The 18,653-nt window shown below is 41.6% G+C and overlaps 2 protein-coding genes across 3 annotated transcripts in view; both read right to left on the bottom strand.

Moving 5' to 3' along the window:
- Positions 1 to 2,345, bottom strand: part of myo6a (myosin VIa) — a 190,548-nt gene extending 188,203 nt beyond the window's left edge. The window contains exon 1 of the mRNA XM_039781369.1: positions 2,156 to 2,345. The gene's annotated coding sequence lies outside the window, so the exon portion shown is untranslated. The remainder of the gene's footprint in view (positions 1 to 2,155) is intronic.
- Positions 2,346 to 9,523: 7,178 nt separating this feature from the next.
- senp6a (SUMO specific peptidase 6a) overlaps positions 9,524 to 18,653 on the bottom strand; it is a 33,543-nt gene continuing 24,413 nt past the window's right edge. For both annotated transcript variants that reach the window (XM_039782844.1, XM_039782846.1), the window contains 6 exons: positions 17,772 to 18,073; positions 15,390 to 15,478; positions 14,629 to 14,717; positions 13,478 to 13,546; positions 11,447 to 11,597; positions 9,524 to 10,351 (listed from right to left, as the gene is read on the bottom strand). In XM_039782844.1, coding sequence (XP_039638778.1) covers positions 10,103 to 10,351; positions 11,447 to 11,597; positions 13,478 to 13,546; positions 14,629 to 14,717; positions 15,390 to 15,478; positions 17,772 to 18,073 — 949 coding nt within the window. In that variant the 3' untranslated portion in view covers positions 9,524 to 10,102. The remainder of the gene's footprint in view (positions 10,352 to 11,446; positions 11,598 to 13,477; positions 13,547 to 14,628; positions 14,718 to 15,389; positions 15,479 to 17,771; positions 18,074 to 18,653) is intronic.

Below are 18,653 nucleotides of genomic sequence, written 5' to 3'. Positions count from 1 at the left end.
TTCGACCAGTTAACAGTTTTTAAACGTAGAAATCAAATGGATTATGGATCATTTTATTTCTATAGTTTATAGCTGACTTCACCAGCTGACTTCTCTATTGGCTGTTGAAACAGGAGACGTCTCTTACAATGTAAAACCAGCCTCTGGAGACTGGACCAGCTGAGTCGCAGCTGGTTTGAGTCGTGCCGGTTCAGACCACTGCAACTTTTCTCCGCGACGTTCTAAAACGGTTTCGTCTCATCGCGAATCTTTGGTCCGAACTGGGCTTAAAGACGACGTCCTCAAATGTCTCGTTTTGTCCACAACTCAAACATATTCAGTTTACTGTCACAGAGGAGAGAAGACACTAGAAAATATTCACATTATAAGAAGATGTAATCAAAGTTTTTTCCATAAAAAAATGACTCAAACAGATTAATCGCTTATCAAAATAGTTGGCGATTCATTCAATAGTTGACAACTAATTGATTAATCAATTGATCTCTGCAGCTCTCCACCCAATTTCATTATTACATTATTGTACACTATTATGCTACTTGCACACTGGTTACTTCATATTTAATATTATATATCTTTTATTTTGATAGATATATATATATATATATATATATAAGGTTGTAAATGTTATTATTTTCTGTATGTGTGAGAGTGAGTATGTTTGTCCTTGCTGCTGTAACACCATTATTTCCCTGTTTGGGATTAATAAAGTCCTCCTATCTATCTATCTATCTATCTATCTATCTATCTATCTATCTATCTATCTATCTATCTATCAAAAAAAATGTATAAAGATGTCCCAAATTGCATGTAAGTCTGTAAAGAAATATTAGTGACAATGTAAGAAGTAATGAAAGAAAAACATGTGCTTTTTGAGTAAATCAGACAGATTTCGGGCCGCTTTAGGAGAATGAAATGACCATAATAGTGATTTCAAAGCAGCTTCAGCATAAAAACAAGCTCAGGATAAACACAATTCAGCACAGAGAGCTCTTATGTAATCACAGATAAAAACCCACAGCACTGGCTGAGCTTGTTCCCTGCATCCAGACTTCTGAGGATGCCACATCCTCTTCTATCATCGCTCAGGCACTAATATCACAATGGACAAAACCCACCACCCTCAGCTTTTCTTCTTATGCAAAGCATGTCCATTGATTCTTCTTCCCAGGCTCAGCAGCCAGCAGTGTGGGTGTGTGTAGCCTGTGTGTGTGTGTGTGTGTGTGTGTGTCTGCAGGCCGCAGCCATGCTTATATTGTGAGATCTGACATATTGGTGCTGCTGTACAACAACACAGAGTCCCATGTCATGTACGCACCAATGAATTTCCCTCGCAGCTGCCAAGCTCTGTCCCTTTTGAACTCTCTCTGATGTAATGAGGCTTGTGCTACATGCTCGGTATGTTCGATATGTACCTCCCGCTCTAGCTTTCGAGACACCGAGCCAGAGCCAAACCTGATTCAAAAAACCCAGGAATTAGGAATCGCGTAGCGTTATCAGCCACATACATACGCTATGGACAATGAATCATCACTTTTTCTGATTTGGGACACAAATCTCTTCAATTCGGCATGTATACAATCCACAAAGCTTCACAATTTGTCAAATAATCCAACTTTTAAATATTGTTTGCCGGTCATATCCACCATGATATTTCACGAGAATACACACTTTGGTTGCAATGGCAGCGACATGAGTATAGTGAAAAAGTTGAAGCCCTACTAAAAATAAAAGGAGGCACCGTGGATTCTTCATATGCCGATTTTAAGAGGGTCTCATATTTCTTCAAATTATATATTGGGCAATGTATTATTATATAAATGTTTTTATTGATATTAAAAAAAAACTTTAAATTGCAAGATGTTTGAAGGAAGTCTGGCGCGGACTCATCAACAAAGCTAGACAAATGCAAGCACGACTTCTGTTGTTAAAAAAAATTATGAAAAAGCAGGAATTACAAAGCAGCCCAGTCTCAGCCTAGTGGAGGATTTGTGTCAGAGTTCTCAGCTGTGTGTTGACGGTTTTCCTCCCGGGAAAGCCGACAGCCTTCCCCGTGCTTCTGGCTGCTAGCACCGGGGACACAGCTAGCTAACATCGCCGTCTTATTGCGATGAATTCTCCGCACCGGTAAATGCAAACGGCTGTCGGTGTTGCCTACCTCGTTTGTGCGTGAACTCCCGTGGCTTGTTTTATGGAAATTATGTTTGTTTCTGTTTTTTAAATCCCACAAAGAAAGAAAGGAAGTGAAGCGCACGTCCCAAACACAGCCGTGCCGGTTGTCTCCAGATGATAGGTGTTCGCTCCGGTAGCCTGGGCCACACTCTCCCCGCCCTCCTGCCTCCGACTCCCGCAACAATCCTGGGAAACTGGCCCCGTGACGTCACGAGCTGGATAATACAAAGTCTCCCTCCAGGGGGCGCTGTCCCAATCATAAATAGATTTATTTTATTTATTTATTTCATTTAAAATAATTGAAATATATTTTTTTATTTTTTTATTTTATTATTATTTTTTTATTTTTATTTTTTTTTTTTAATCATATATTTTATTTAAAAAATAACAGCTCAACAGCGGTGGAGAGAGTAACTTAGTACTATACTTAAGAACAAATTTAGAGATACTTTACTTAAGTATTTTCTCTTCGTGCTACTCTATTTATTTACTTTACTTGCACTATGTTCACCTCACAGAATTACACACGTATGTAGCATACAGTAAACATCTAAAAGCTAAAAGAGAGAGCACATTGGACAGACATTCATCAGGTGGACACAAACACAGAGACTCCTGATGAGTCATCATGTTTCTCTGTGACTGCTGAAGGTGGACACAAGCAAGTTTATTATTATTATTATTATTATTATTATTATTATTATTATTATTATTATTATATGTCAATGTTCATGACTTGTTTCTGCTGCAAACAAGTGGCAAAAAAAAAATCAGCTGTTGCAGGTTTTTATGTTATGGGCTGATGGGAATGTCATTAGTTTTGCAGATATGTGATCATAAAGTATTGGACACATTCAAACATTGATCTGATGATGGCGCTAGATTAGGGGTCTCCAACAAGTAGCTCGGAGCAGGTTTATAGCTCGCAAAAAAGTTGACAAACTGAGCAGTGGTGTGGTCTAATGTAGTGTAGTGGGTATACTGTACTGTATATTGGCCAGAATCTGCCTTTGGGGGAGGGGGGGCCATATCATAGTGGGGGTGTCTGGATGTCCTCCCCCAGGGAAGTTTTGAGCATCAAAGACTTCATTTCCTCCATTCGGATACACTTTTATGCACCTATTTTACGGTGGATATACCTTTATTTAGCCTATATGAAGAAGAAAGACACAGATGACAATTCAAAATATATCAAAATATAATGGAAAGTATGTTGTTGTGGGTCATTGGGCATTTTTAAGAGGCGATATGGAAATCCTGGTGGGTATACTGCGTATACCTGAGCATCACATAGACACTGCTGTGTCCCGCTGAAACTGAGACACAAAATTACAACAATATCTAAAGTGAGGTAGCTGACTTTGTGGGCCATAGAAGTGTAAAGTGGTTATGTTTTCTTGGACCTTGATGGGAATATTTTCAGCGATGTGGCTAACTATGTAGGTAACTAGTAGGTACTGCAATTTCATACGAGCACAAACAGTAGCTTCATTCAGCTCATGTGTGTTATGTAAATAAATGTAAAGTAGCTCTTGGCCACTTCAGTTTTTTTTAAAGTCGCCTCAGATGAAGAAAGGTTGGAGACCCCTGCTCTAGATGAGAGAGGATTACCAGAGTCATAACAATGATTCATCCTGAGGGGGACATGGATGTCTGAACCTAGTCTTTCAGTAGATGTTGAAATAGTTCACAAGAAGTGAGCCCTTTGACCTGCTGGTGGCGCTACAGGGAAAGTCACAGGATCATCAAAGTCAGTAGGATCCATCCTCTGGGGAACATGAATGTCTGCACCAAATGTCACGACAATCCATCCAATAGTTGTTGAGACATTTCACTTCTTAACGCTGTTTATTTAGCTGAAGTCATTCATCTTAACTCCAGCTAAAATTCACTCTCATGAAACAGGTTCGTATGATATCGTACGAAAACTTACGCACGCCCATTTAATTCATAAGACATCCTACGAAAAATATGGCAACCGCCGGCTTGTCACATGATGACCGGTCACAATGACGGTTTAGTTTAATTAAATTCAAATTAATTCAATTTTATTTATAGTATCAAATCATAACTAGAGTTCTCTCAAGACACTTTACAGATAGAGTAGGTCTAGACCACACTCTATAATTTACAAAGACCCAATAATTCCAGTAATTCCCCCAAGAGCAAGCATTTAGTGCGACAGGGGCGAGGCAAAAACTCCCTTTTAGACAGAAACCTCGAGTGGTGAGGAAAACCTCGGATGGATCTACACCCAGGCAGTTTCTGACGGTGCCGGTTGGGGGTGTGATGAACAGTGGCAATTATAGTCACAATAAAGATAATGGAACTATTACTAGAAATAGTAGTTGTAGTAGTTCATGGCCTAGCAGGGTGTTACAGGGTGTAACAGGGCACTGGAGAGCAAGCAGAGCATAGCAAGGTGTAGCAGGGTGTAACAGGGCACTGGAGAGCGTAGCAGGGCATAGCAGGGCGTAACAGGGCACTGCAGAGCATAGCAGGGCGTAGCAGGGTGTAGCAAGGTGTAACAGGGCACTGCAGAGCTAGCAGAGCATAGCAGGGTGTAGCAGGGTGTAACAGGGCACTGCAGAGCATAGCAGGTTGTAGCAGGGCGTAGCAGGACGCAACAGGACGTAGCAGGGCACTGCAGGGTGTAGCAGGGTGTAACAGGGCACTGCAGAGCATAGCAGGGCGTAGCAGGGTGTAGCAGGACGTAGCAGGGCGTAGCAGGACGCAACAGGACGTAGCAGGGCACTGCAGAGTGTAGCAGGTGTAACAGGGCATAGCAGGGCGTGCAGCAGGACCACGGCGACAGTGGTGAAAATCTTGTGTTTGATCCTGATTAATGCTACTTACACACTGTTTACTTCATATTTAATATTAAACATATTTTATTTTGATATACTATGTTTGTATGTAGGTTGTAAATATATATATTCTTTTCATTCCTCTAAGTCAATACAAGGGTCTGCAACCTAATCGCACGGGGTACAGTAGCTTAACCAATGGCACACCAGCAACAAGTGTGCAAGATAGTTTTTTGGAAATGCTGAAGTGTCCTGTCGTCCTACTCCTAGACCTGCTTTTGATTGGTTAGTACTTGTTGCCTTCTTCCAGGGCCGGCCCTAGACTTTTGGGGGCCCTAAGCAAGATTTGTTTTGGGGACTCTCCACAATGTTGCCACTGCACTTGGCACTAAACCAACTTGTGTATTGTAAATTGTTTAAGCACTCATAATGTACAAATATGCATGTAAAGACTAATGTGAGACCTATTAGCAGCAACGCTATCTTTAAATAGACCGGCTCTGTTATGAGCTCTATTGTGGCACATTTCAAGCGCTCTTGGGGGGCCCTCTGGTAGCCACGGGGCCCTAAGCAGCCGCTTAGGTCGCTTATGGGTCGGACCGGCTCTGCCTTCTTCACAGAATGTGGCGCGAAGGAACAAAAATCTGCCTGAGCAGGCTCGATGATGGCTGGCTTAATGCTGACGTGGCACGCTGATTAACAAGAACATTTTAAAATGGCACTTCACATTAAAAAGGTTGCCGACCCCTGCTCTAAGCAGTTATTTTAGTTGGTGTTCTGGCAGGGGCGGTTCTAGGATTAGACCTTAAGGGGCCCCTAATGAGAATGTGACACAGATATAGTGCCTTGCAAAAGTGTTAAACCCCGCTAAATCAGTAATTTCATTAGCAGATAATCTCTGAGCTAGCTACTGAACAACAACGTCAGCTAATGCTTTTGGACACTATGATGGAACTACAGCTGATGCTTTATAAGTCTCAGTAATAACGACCAATTTGAAACAATGTTCTAACATTCAGCATTAGGCTTGAACCCCCCTAAAAAGGGTCTAAAATCGCCATTGTGTTGGGGCATTTTGACCTTTTGTTATCTTATTGTATCTTATTTATTATTTCTAGTACATTTCTTGTATTTTCTGTATGTGTGTGTGTGTGAGTTTGTGTTTGTGTGAGTATACGTGTTCTCGTTTAAATACATTCGTGGGGTCCAAAAACCAGGAGTCCAGTATACTTGTGGGGTCCCGACAGCTTTGTGGGGCCAAAATGCTGGACCCCACAAGTTTAAAGGGCTGTTTGAGGGTTAAGACTTGGTTTTAGGATTAGGGTTAGAATTAGGTTATGGTTAGGGTGAGGGTAAGGGTTAAGGTTAGGCATTTAGTTGTGATGGTTAAGGTTAGGGTAAGGGGCTAGGGAATGCATTATGTCAATGACGGGTCCCCACAAAGATAGTGAGACGCACTTGTGTGTGTGTTTGTGTGTGTGTGTGTGTAGTAAGATACTGTGATATTTTAGCTGTAAATCTACATCCAAGGTATGCATCAATGTCAATTTTAGGCAATTTGGTTGAAAGAAACCCACATTTCTGATATTAAAAACTTTGAAAACGTGACAACACAAGGGTTAAGAAGTTCATTTATATTTCATATTTTTATATTGAAAATTATGCGCTGAATGAGTTCATAAGTGGGATGACAAAAGACGTTTGAAGAGTCATGAATGTTTTAGTGTCCGGTAAGGAAACACGGGGGTCAAGAAGAAGACATTTAACACCGGACTGAAAGCTGAGAGCTGCATTTCCTAACCGTGAGACAGCAGCACTCTGCATTCACACGTTCACTCATTTAACGGATGAGAGTTTTTTAAAGAGGCTTGGGACAGGTAAGTAAGGAAAGTTTGAGTACCTGCAGGCCCTGTTATTATGACTCTTTAGCGACATTTTCATATCTATACATTTTACTTTTGCCTTTCTGTCAGCGGTGGAAGAAGTATTCAGATCCTTTACTTTAAGGGTAACTACCGGGTTTTTTTCAACCTATGTTCCCTTTGTTTGTGTCCAGGTGACTGATGGGAACAGCAATCTCTGACATTGGTCCAGTATTAAGCGTAGTATTAGGGGCGGCTGTGGCTCAGTGGTAGAGTGGTCGCCTGCCTGCAGTCCCATGTCGAATTGTCCTTGGGCAACATACTGAACACCGAGTTGCCCCTGATGCTGCGCATCTGTTTATGTGATGAGCAGGTGGTACCTTGTACGGCAGCCTTGGCCACAGTGTACGAATGTGTGTGAATGGTGAATGGTTCCTGTACTAAAACAGTCCATTTACATATGCAGTCGGCAGCAGAGAAACAAGCTACAATGTAGGTTAATGGGGCAATTGTGCAGCTCGTATTTACAAAAGTGCTCGTTTTTTGCCGCTGACAGACTCAGATTAATATTCTAAGTGTCTGACAACATTATGGGATGGATTTCTTAGGAGGCCGACCTTTCTGTTGAAGAGTAAGATCCTTTTTTTAAACATGAAAACATCCGCGAAACCAGACTCCATGTAAATAAACTAATTTTAGCATCGTAAAATCACTTGATTTGATCTCGAGAGAGAATATTTACTTAAATTATTTTATTTCAATTATTTATACAGTATGTCTCTCTCTCTCTAAGGTTGTGATTGGTGGAACCAAGGAGTATTTGTACCGGATTTTAGTTTTTTATTTTCATAGTTGTGTCATGATGGATGTCATATTCTTGCTGCAAAACAAATCTACCTACAGGTACAACTAAAGTAACCTTACCCTTAAAGGGGAACTATGCTGTTTTTTTTAGCTTAATTTACCTTAACAGAACAGCTTCGGAGTCATTGGAATGGTTATATGACTTTCGTCTCGCTCCCCCGTAGCGCCTGTGAGCGGGAAAACCACCTTTGCAACTTTTGGCCGGCAAGCCGCTGGCCTCAGCGTCAGGAAGAATGGCGTGATATCAGGTCTCGCCATGTAACGAAGTGCTTCACGGCACTGCACACGTACACCGAGCCGGCTAAACAGAAGCCGAAAGCTAGGAAAGAATTGTCGGAGGAACGGAGAAAGAGGAAACGGCAGACTGACCGAGAGAGGAGTCAGACACGAGTAAACATAGGAGCTGCGTTTTCAGAATGGCGAGAACTGAGACAAACAGAAGCCTGCAGATCCGATGTGGACCTGGCGTTCTCGCTGTTGCACGTGTAAGTATCTTTGATCAGAAACTTGATCAGCCACAGAGTTTCTTGTCGGCTTGATGTTGGCAAACACAAGTTCCTTCTGCCTCAGTGGACATGGCTCCGTTCGACCAGAGGGAGAAGATGGGATGGGGGGAGTCGGCAACAAGTTTTTAAGACAGCGTTGCCAAATATCTATATCTATATCCGAAGCTGTAGGGGGAGCTCTATAGAGAAACCTGCTAGCAAAAAGCGAGAAAACAGCGAAGAAATTGCCAAAACTGCATAACTCCCCTTTAAAACCAACATTGTGTTAGTCCATAAACGTAAATCTTAAAATAACAAAAGACACAAATATATAGTTTCATCAATAATTTCCTAAAACAGACGATCACTGTAGTTTTTAATCAACCAAACAGAAGAACAGTGCATTTCTTAGGGACTATTTTCAGCAGCGGATTAATCCACATTTGGCGCTCTAGTGAGTATTTGGAGCAAGAATACTACTAAACCTCGTATACTCTTCTTTAATGTGAAGCATGTTGTCTTTGTCTTTTTTTTTGATAGTCCCTTATGTTTGTTTTTCATTCTTCCATTTTTAATCCCTTTTAAAAGAAAATGAAACCGCCTCAGCGTCTTCTGTCCAAAACGTCTCGGGACCTGGAAATAATCCCTCTCCCAGACCGGCGCTGCAACTTCAGTTGATGTTCGGCACAACCGAAACCGTGTGCTGGTTGAAGCTCATGTTATATGATCGAAAGCTCCAGAGCAGCCGCTAAATGTGAGATCGTTTCCCAGCTACAAAAAAAATAAAGTGCTTTCAATCTCAACTTTTACACCAACATGGAATACAAGTCTGTGAAGTCCTCCGAAAAAAATGGACACACACAAACAGATCGGTGCAGAGGTGCACACACACGCGCCAAATACAACCACACACACACACACACACAGTTTCACTATCTTTGTGGGGACCCGTCATTGACCTAATGCATTCCCTAGCCCCTTACCCTCACCTTAACCATCACAACTAAATGCCTAACCTTAACCCTTACCCTAACCTTAACCATCACAACTAAATGCCTAACCTTAACCCTTACCCTCACCCTAACCATAACCTAATTCTAACCCTAATCCTAAAACCAAGTCTTAACCCTCAAACAGCCCTTTAAACTTGTGGGGTCCAGCATTTTGGCCCCACAAAGCTGTCCGGACCCCACAAGTATACTGTATTCCCGGTTTTCGGACCCCACGAATATAGTTAAACAAGAACACACCACACACACACACACACACACACACACACACACACACACACACACACACACACACACACACAAATAAAAAGTTAAGGCAGAGGAGGTGTTCTTGCATCCAGAGTTGCTTTTAATGCTGAGAATGCATCCACTCCACATCGAAGAGACACAACAAGCACTGAACTATGTGACTCGCCAACCTCCTGAAAACAAGTTTCTTTTTCCCCCCCAGACGGGGTGGATTGTTAATAACTTACAAATAACAGCAACGTCCTCTAAGTGTTGTGTGTGTGTGTGTTTTGTTGTTTTTGTGTCATTGTTTTTGTCTTCCTCTACACAACTAGAAAGCATAGAAAATAACGATGCGAGAGACCAACAGTATCTTCTGCACAGATCCTCCCGGAGAAGAAGAAGAAGAACATCTATGAAAACATAACTTAACGGGGCCACTTCATGACTTGAGTCATGAAACGGTAAATTACAAAGGCAGCGGGAAAAACTCCAGCATATTTACAGTTCATGGTGGTTTTTATTTTATAGAAAACTCTGACGTTGTGTTTGATGTCTGTGGTTAATGGAGGGAGCTGAGGGACCGTTTTCAGACGGTCCCCCTCCCCCAACCCCCGGCCAGGCCTGGGAGTGACGGGGGGAGGAGGAGGAGGAGGAGGAGGAGGATGAGGGTGCTTTCAGGGGCTGATGGGTAGGTTTGGCGGCCGGCCCAACCACTCAGAAGTCTCTTCGATCTCAGGCTCTCCGGGAGAGCCGGGCGGAGAGCCGGGCGGAGAGCCGAGCCGCTCCGACTCCTTCTTTTCCAGTTCTTGTTGCTCTTGGATCTTTAGGATCAGCTCCTTGATTTCCTCGCGCTTCGTCTTCATCCGTTGCTGGGGAAACCACTCGGACAAGCTCACCGGCAGATGGAAACTGGGAATCGGATTCTGTGTAAAAAAAGAGACGAGAGGAAACCAAACCAATCAATCGAACCAGAATGGTATGGAGAAACCACTGCTGTTTGGGTAACATGTTGTGTATTGCCGGTAAGAACGCCATGACAACGAATTGGTACAATCCTGAGTCCATGCACTTAGACAGTGGATGGACATCATCAAGGAGATCTCCACAATGGAAAGGATAACTTTTCTTTAAGATCTTGAAGAGCAATCGTGGGAGAAATGGACTCTCTTTATGTCAGAAGATATGGACGCTTTTCCACCGGGAATGTCTGTGGACATTTAATACGAGGGATGATGTCAAACTAACTGGAGTGCCCCACACAGTGTTCTTCGTGTGTTTTTTCTGTAAACATGTACAAATACTTTAAATAAAGAGTTAAAAAACTAATAAACAGGATGGTATGGAAGTCCACATGGCCAAAATTAAAAGGATAAATCTGGTGATATTCAACATTTTTCTCATCACCTACAAAAGACACAAACTGACAGTCAACATATTTCAGTATTTGTTAATAAGTGATTAATAACCCACTGTTCTATCAGATAATAGTAGTTATAACAGCTGTGACATGAATGTACCTTTGGGGGTTTATTTCTTCCTTCATATCCAGCAATGTACAGCTTGTGACTGCCTTAATACCAAGTCAAAAGTTAAACTCCAACAATATGATACTCAAAATTTGACTGCTTTCTTTAATAACTACATAACACAATACTTGTACTTTTAGTACTTGAGTAGTACATTTTAAAATAAACTACTTGCAATACTTAAGTACAAAAAATAAGTGTGGTGCTTAAAGAGCACTTCAACTTCTACTCAAGTCACTTTTTTGATAGAGCACTTGCACTCAAGTCTGGGTCTCTAGTACTTTCTACACGTCTGATTAGAAGTATGTTTGTTTGAGTTTGTTTATATGATGCTGGACTCGCATCTCCTGACGCCACGATGTTTTCAGTGGAGTGTCCGAAATCTGGTTTGGTCGTTCCCTGTACAGTTGACTATTTAATAAACACCATACGGGGAATAGTGAGCGAGGGAATGGCGGTTTTGAGCGGTTTTACGTTCCCCCCCCCCCTCACCTCGAAGAAGCTCTCCACATACTGCAGGATGTAAACTCCGCAGTCGCTGAAGTTATCCTGCTGAGGCACACGTGGGCTGGAGCCCTTCATCACATCCTTCCCGAAACTCCGCTGAGTCCCTTTACGCACCTCCCACTCCACCTCCAGGTACCTAAAACAAACGCACACTCAGTCGCAGTCACCAGCACGGTTGGTTCTCCTTAAACATCGGTTTGTTTTGTTAAACTCCCCATTCAGTCTCAGTAATGCCAAAAGATATGTGTAGTGCAACAAAAAGTGAACAATTCAATATTAATAACAATATTATTATTGTTCTTTGCCTCACTTTTTTTTTTTTTGTGCTCTGCGTTTTGGAATTACATTCTCCATCATGTTTTGTGTGATGCAAACAGGAACTATGCTGTTGCCAGGAAATGCGAGCGTTAGCTATGGGCTACAACTTGAACTCTGTATTTTTAGCCCACATACAGTACAGGCCAAAAGTTTGGACACACCTTCTCATTCAATGTGTTTTCCTTTTTATTTTCATGACTATTTACATTGTAGATTCTCACTGAAGGCATCAAAACTATGAATGAACACATATGGAATTATGATAATTAACAACAGGTGAAATAACTGAAAACATGTCTTATATTTTAGATTCCTCAAAGTAGCCACCCTTTGCTTTTTATTAATAAGGGAAATAATTCCACTAATTAACCCTGACAAAGCACACCTGTGAAGGTAAAACCATTTCAGGTGACTACCTCATGAAGCTCATTGAGAGAACACCAAGGGTTTGCAGAGTTATCAAAAAAAGCAAAGGGTGGCTACTTTGAAGAATCTAAAATATAAGACATGTTTTCAGTTATTTCACACTTTTTTGTTAAGTACATAATTCCATATGTGTTCATTCATAGTTTTGATGCCTTCAGTGAGAATCTACAATGTAAATAGTCATGAAAATAAAAAGGAAACACATTGAATGAGAAGGTGTGTCCAAACTTTTGGCCTGTACTGTAAATTTACATTTTGGCAAATTGACGGCATTCACTGGATTACTTTGATACTGAAAACAACTTCAAAAACGTGAAGGTGCTCAGGCCAAGTTCTGCAGTTTAGAAGACAAATCTCTTTTCTATGACTTGTAAGCTGTATAATGGACGCTAATTTGCAACGGGCATCCGGTATAATGATATCTTCGGAAAGTGTAAGTCACTCCGAATCTAAAAATGTGTGTACCGTGTCTGTGTGTTCACATTTGACTGAGTTATGACTATGACTATGACCGGTTACACTTCACTTGAAGGTATCTACATAAGAGTGACATGACACTGTCATGAACGTGTCATAAACATTATAAACAGTTCATAAATGTTAATGACACAACGCTTCTTTTAGTAAGTATCATTCGGTTTTTGTCATGACAAGTTAGGGTTAGGGATCATGTGTCATGGCCGTGTCATGTCACTCTTATGTAGATACCTTCAAGTGAAGTGTTACCCTTCAACCTACCCTCTGCTCCATAACAGTGGCTCCCAACCTGTGGGTCAGACCCCATAAAAGGGATCGCAATATAAGTCTGAGGGGTCCTGAGATGATTAATGGGACGGCAATGTGAAAGAAGAATAAAAAAAAATATTGGTAACACTTTACTTGTAGGTATCTACATAAGAGTGACATGAACACATGACAGTCATGACACATGAACCCTAACCCTAACTTGTCGTGACAAAAACCGAATGACACTGACATAAACGTTTATGAACTGTTTATAATGTTTATGACAGTGTCATGTCTTATGTAGATACCTTCAAGTGTAACCGAAACATTTTCTAATGCTCCAAACCAAGTATAATTTCAGCCTATTATTGCTATTTTCTTGTGAGAAACTGGATACTTTTATCCCTTTGGGTAGACTTACTCCGTTTTGATGTTTGTCGAGTCAAAAAGGTTGGGAACCACTGCTCTATTACACCAGAAAATAATAAAATAAATCTGTAACTGTTTGATTTGTAAATGCTATCGGGTGCGGCAGCCGACACTCACTCTCTCAAAGTTTTCACCACAGTCGACCTGGCCGGACCACGCAGGGAGTCCATGATGAGGATACAAGGCCTGAAGCGGGAAATAAATAAAAATTTAAAAACACGTGTTAAAGATCCATTAGAACAGATCTCATACAGGGTTTCTGCAGGTTTCAACAAGTCAAATTTAAAACTTTATATGAACTTTTTAAGACCTTTATGAATGAAATTTAAGACTTTTATCGCGACTTAACGCTCCTGTTGTCCTCGGGTCAAATTGGGCCCATTTTCAAAAAGTTCCTATCTCAGAAATTTGTGTTTCTGTCAATCAAATTGTCAAAAAAATAAATAAATAACGTGGATGGTTCCATACAACACTCTTCACAAGTAAAATAAATGATCTGTACTTTGAGTAGCATTTCAAAAAAAGTTATAACAGAACGTTGGAAAAGGTGACAAAAATGTCCAATAAAAACGGCATGAACATCGGAAAAAAAGTGAAAGGTGACAAAACATCTGGGCGAAAAGTGTCTAAAAAAAGACTTCATTTAAAAAAAAAATAAAAAAACGTGTACGGTCCACAGGGAGACAACACAAGGGTTAAAACAGGGACCACATGAGGAGCCCTCAGGCCTGTTCTAACAATGAAAATTGAATATTGATATTATCTCTTTCCCACCTTGTTAAGTCATTGTTGATAATTATTGATAATGACAAATCATTAACAAGATCAGTGTCTTCACATAAATGAGTATCAGTAATCAATAATCATATATAACTATCATTAATCATTAATAACCATATATAACTAAAGGCAAACTGAGAACATTAGTTATTTCAGAAGAGGGTATCAAACTGGTAACCCTTCGTATGACTCGGTACCCAGGAAGTAGCTCTCAGTTTAGGAAAGGTTGGTGACCCCTGGGTTAAAAAGGACAACAAAATGCAGAGTCACACAAGAACTTGCTAAATAAATTAAGTGATTTAAATAATTGAGTAATAATGATCCGTACATACACAGTGAATTACATGTGGACAGAAAGAAAGAACTACAACACCAAAACCATATATCATATGAACATTTTCACAGTGCTCCCTCTGCCGTTGGTCCCAGCAGCAGAGCAGAGCAGCGGCGCCGCCTGCAGGCCAGCGGCCAGCAGTGCACCAACTTACTGCTTGCAGACGTTGAGTTTGGAGGCCAGAGCCGAGGCGTCCGAGCTCACAGAGTCTTCAGCCAGAGTCCCGTCCTCGCTGCACTCATCCTGCAGACACGGACAACAACACGGCAACTACAAGTTTTAAAGTTACTTTGGCCATTTATTGAAAACAAGAGTTCTGGTACAGGATATAAAATCCTCTATTCCAGACTCAAGCAACACAAAACACACACACACACACACACACACACACACACACACACACACACACACACACACACACACACACACACACACACACACACACACACACACACACACACACACACACACACACTAACAATTCATAAATAAGTTACATAAATTACTGACAAGCTTTATAATTATACATTACACCTTTTGACAGGCCAAATGCATCCAACCTATTCTTTTTTTCTCAATCTACCTTCATACAACATATTTTTCATTCCTGGAATTAATTTTGTAGCTCTTCTCTGGACACTTTCAATTTTTTCTATATATTTTAGTTTATATATTTGAGCTAGCATATTCCAGATGGGATCTTACCAGAGATTTGTACAGTGGTAAAAATATATCCTTGCGTACATTCTGAAAAGTTCTTTTTATTATTGCAATCATAGATGTTGCTTTTTTTTTTTCTTTTTTTAAGTTATTCAGAAATATGTGAGTGGAATTCAAGTGAAGCATCCATCTTTCAATCAACTAATTCTTGGAGACCAAATGAGACAAACGGAAGAAGTGAAGAGAGCCGAGTACCTGACAGGAGCTTTGGTCGTCGGAGAAGGCGAAGGCGTCGTCCTCTCCTTTTCCTGAACCGTAGCAAACGCTGATTCTGTGCAACTCACCTAAAAAAACAACCAAACACATCAACCAAACAACATTAATCTGCTGCACGAAATAAAAACCTGCCTGTTAATCTGCACGTCTAACGGGTCGGCAACATTGCACGCGGAGCGGATGCTCCAACACTTCGGCTATAATCAATGAAACTGGCGACACCGGGCAGAGAGCGGCGCCTAAGTGGTGCGTATACTCCGTGGAGATCCGCTCAACAATTGACAAACAGGACAGTCTTCCATTTAGATTTTTTACGCGAGGTGTGTGTGTAGAGTCTTTTATCAACTCCTACATTAGGCCAATAAGTGGGGGGGATCAGGGGAGAACTTGCTTGGATGCATGTTCTGCGTGCCAATAATCATTGTCCACAACTTGTCTGCATTTCGGTGCTGTGACCCATTTATTTTCCTTAACGGCCTGCTCACCGTCGCACAAGCATACGGTCCATTTAATTTCATTTCTGGTTTAGTTCCATTCATTTTCCTTGTCAAACAAATCAAACACTGACACGACAAACACGGTGAAAAGCTGTCTGCTTTCCCCGTTTTCCACACACCTGTGTACCTGTGGCTGATTACCTTTATGCCTTCCCAGTGCTCAAATATAAAACTGCATATTAATTGGCATAATCAACATGGCAGCCTATACAAACAAAACAAAGTGGTGTAATGGCTCGAACAGTGTGCGCATGTATATGTCTTTCAAATTAAACCACCTAATAAAGGGAACGACTTGATGACTGTCAGTGAGCGTGTTGGCAGTTTGGTTTGGAGAGTTCCTGTTCTCATGTCTCGTTTCCCCTCCCCTGCGTCCTCTGATAACAGCTGACAGGAGGTTGAGGTTTCACAGCTCTGTGCCGGCTCCAAAAAAACTGAACAAACAACAACAATCCCAAAGCAAAAAGCCCTCTCCGTCTCAATCCTACGCCGCTGCAGTTGGAGCCGGTTAAGAGATACTTTCTGCGGCACATACGCTCCGCTAACGGTCGGCTAACGTTACGCGCTCAACGTAGCCAAAGCTTTGGGAGCATTAAATGTTTTTCAGACATTTCAACTGCTTCTTGGAATCGGATTAAAGACCAAAATCAGATCGCTTGTGAGTGGAGGAAAACTAAATTGACTTCTGAGAAAAAGACTGCAGAAAATATATGCTATATTTAAAAACGCTCATTCATCTTTTCATAAAATCTAGCGAACGACAGTCGGAGTTAACCTCCTGTAGGTCGTGGCTAAAGTTTAGTTAATTAGCAAAAAAGAAAGAAAAGCACAACGATAAGTCTTATCTCAAAGTTAAAAAACATAGTGCATAGGAGGTTAGAAGCCAAGAAAGGGGTTGTGTGTGTGTGTGTGTGTGTGTGTGTGGTGTGTGTGTGCTCTTGAAAAATGTTGGGTAGCAAACACTTTAGGGTTAAGAAGTGTAGATTTAATTCCATGAGCTGATTAAAGTCTAGACTGCATATAAGTGCACAAGTGTTTCCTGGTTGTAAAGGCTGCATTACAGTAAAGTGATGTTATTTTCTGAACTTACCAGACTGTTCTAGCTGTTCTTGTATTCACCTTTACCCACTTATCGTTACATCCACATTAATGATGATTAATTATCAAAAATCTGATTGTGTAAATATTTTGTGAAAGCACCAATAGTCAACACTACAATATCGACTCTGTATCGATAGAGATATTTGGTCAAAAATATCGGGATATTTGATTTTCTCCATATTGCCCAGCCCTATGCGTCATAATAAAAAGTTCCTGGATTCTCAGCATTAGAATAACATTTCCGAAATAAAATACAGTCAAAAAAAGAGCAGAGTAAACAGGATTATAAATCCGACAACTGCTGTCAGCTTTCAGTACTCGACAGTTTTGACCATCGGCGCTACGGACGCCGCTACTCGTCCACATGACACAAGCCCTCCGTGATCTCGCACCCCCCGCCCCCACCTCCTTCTCCACACAGTTAGTTACTAGTAGCCAAGGATTAAAAAAAAACAAAAACACAATGGACTCTTCAGAAGAGGTCATTATCTTCACTCCAGTTTCTGCGCGCGAAAGTCACCGGACGCCACGATCTTCTGAACATAGTCACACTGAGAGATCCAGAGAGAGTTGTGTGGAGCTGATAGTCTTAACTAGCTTTGTAGCAACTCATTTGGCAACGACATGAATGTAACGGACGTTCATTAATATCGAAAAGTTAGGCGCTTAAGCTTGGAGACCCCGCGGGTGCCCCGAGTATAGAGATCCCACTCCCAGCCCTAAACCACGGTAGTTAAAGTCCTCAACACGGACGGCGACTCACTTCTGTAGTGTTGTTCTGTGTCAGCCAGGCCGTTGCCCGACGCTGCCGTGGCGTTGGAAGGCTCCGCCCCCTCCGTGCAGGCTGCGTTCTCCTCGCTCGGACCCTCTGTGGGCGCCTCGGGGACGCCGGGGGACGGGTCCTCCGAGTAGCCGTCCAGCTCGTCTCTGTCTGGGGACAGAGGACGACAGTGGTCCGGGATGTCCTCCCCTGGCGGGGGGTCGGCGCCGTGGCGCAGCGGGTTGGGCTCGTACACCGGAGCCGTGAGGCCCGGGAAGCAGATGACCGCCAAGTACCAGTGAGCTCTGACAACACAAAGAGGTCAAACTAGTTTTTTTTTTTTTTTTTATTCTGGGACACACGGTTAAACCAGACCCAGTGTTGTAGTCGGAGTACCGGGAGAGGACAGTCCTCTTACAGGACCCACTCTCTCGGTAGCAAGATTCATAACCCTTCTTAAAAACCTAGATTTACATCGTGTGGTACCGTTGAAACATTTTGTAAGACTTGGCAACCCTTAAAGCAGGGGTGTCAAACTCATTTTCCCAGAGGGCCACACTGGAACAAGAGAATCACATCAAGGGCCAGACATGGAGAGTTTATTGACTTTCTTTTGTTTCATTGAACATGTCAAACATCTTTGACTGTATTACCGAACGTCGCTTTTTTGACATTGCTGTAGCGCTGCATTTTTGTATGTTTTTTTCCCCCCCCGACTTCTTTATGGCTTTCTCAGGCGTTTTTATCACCTTTTTATTTAAATTAAAAACTTTTTTTTATTGTTTTTGTTGCATTTTTGTCAACATAAAGCCCTACATAAGGCAGCAAAAATGTTCCTTAGCCATCATAGAATTAAGCAAATCAAGCAAAAACCTTTTTTTAACG

The sequence above is a fragment of the Perca fluviatilis genome, chromosome 18 (genome assembly GCF_010015445.1).
Source record: "Perca fluviatilis chromosome 18, GENO_Pfluv_1.0, whole genome shotgun sequence".
Lineage (NCBI taxonomy): Eukaryota > Metazoa > Chordata > Actinopteri > Perciformes > Percidae > Perca > Perca fluviatilis.
Note: the sequence above shows the minus strand (reverse complement) of the source record. Positions and strands in the feature narration are given on the sequence as shown.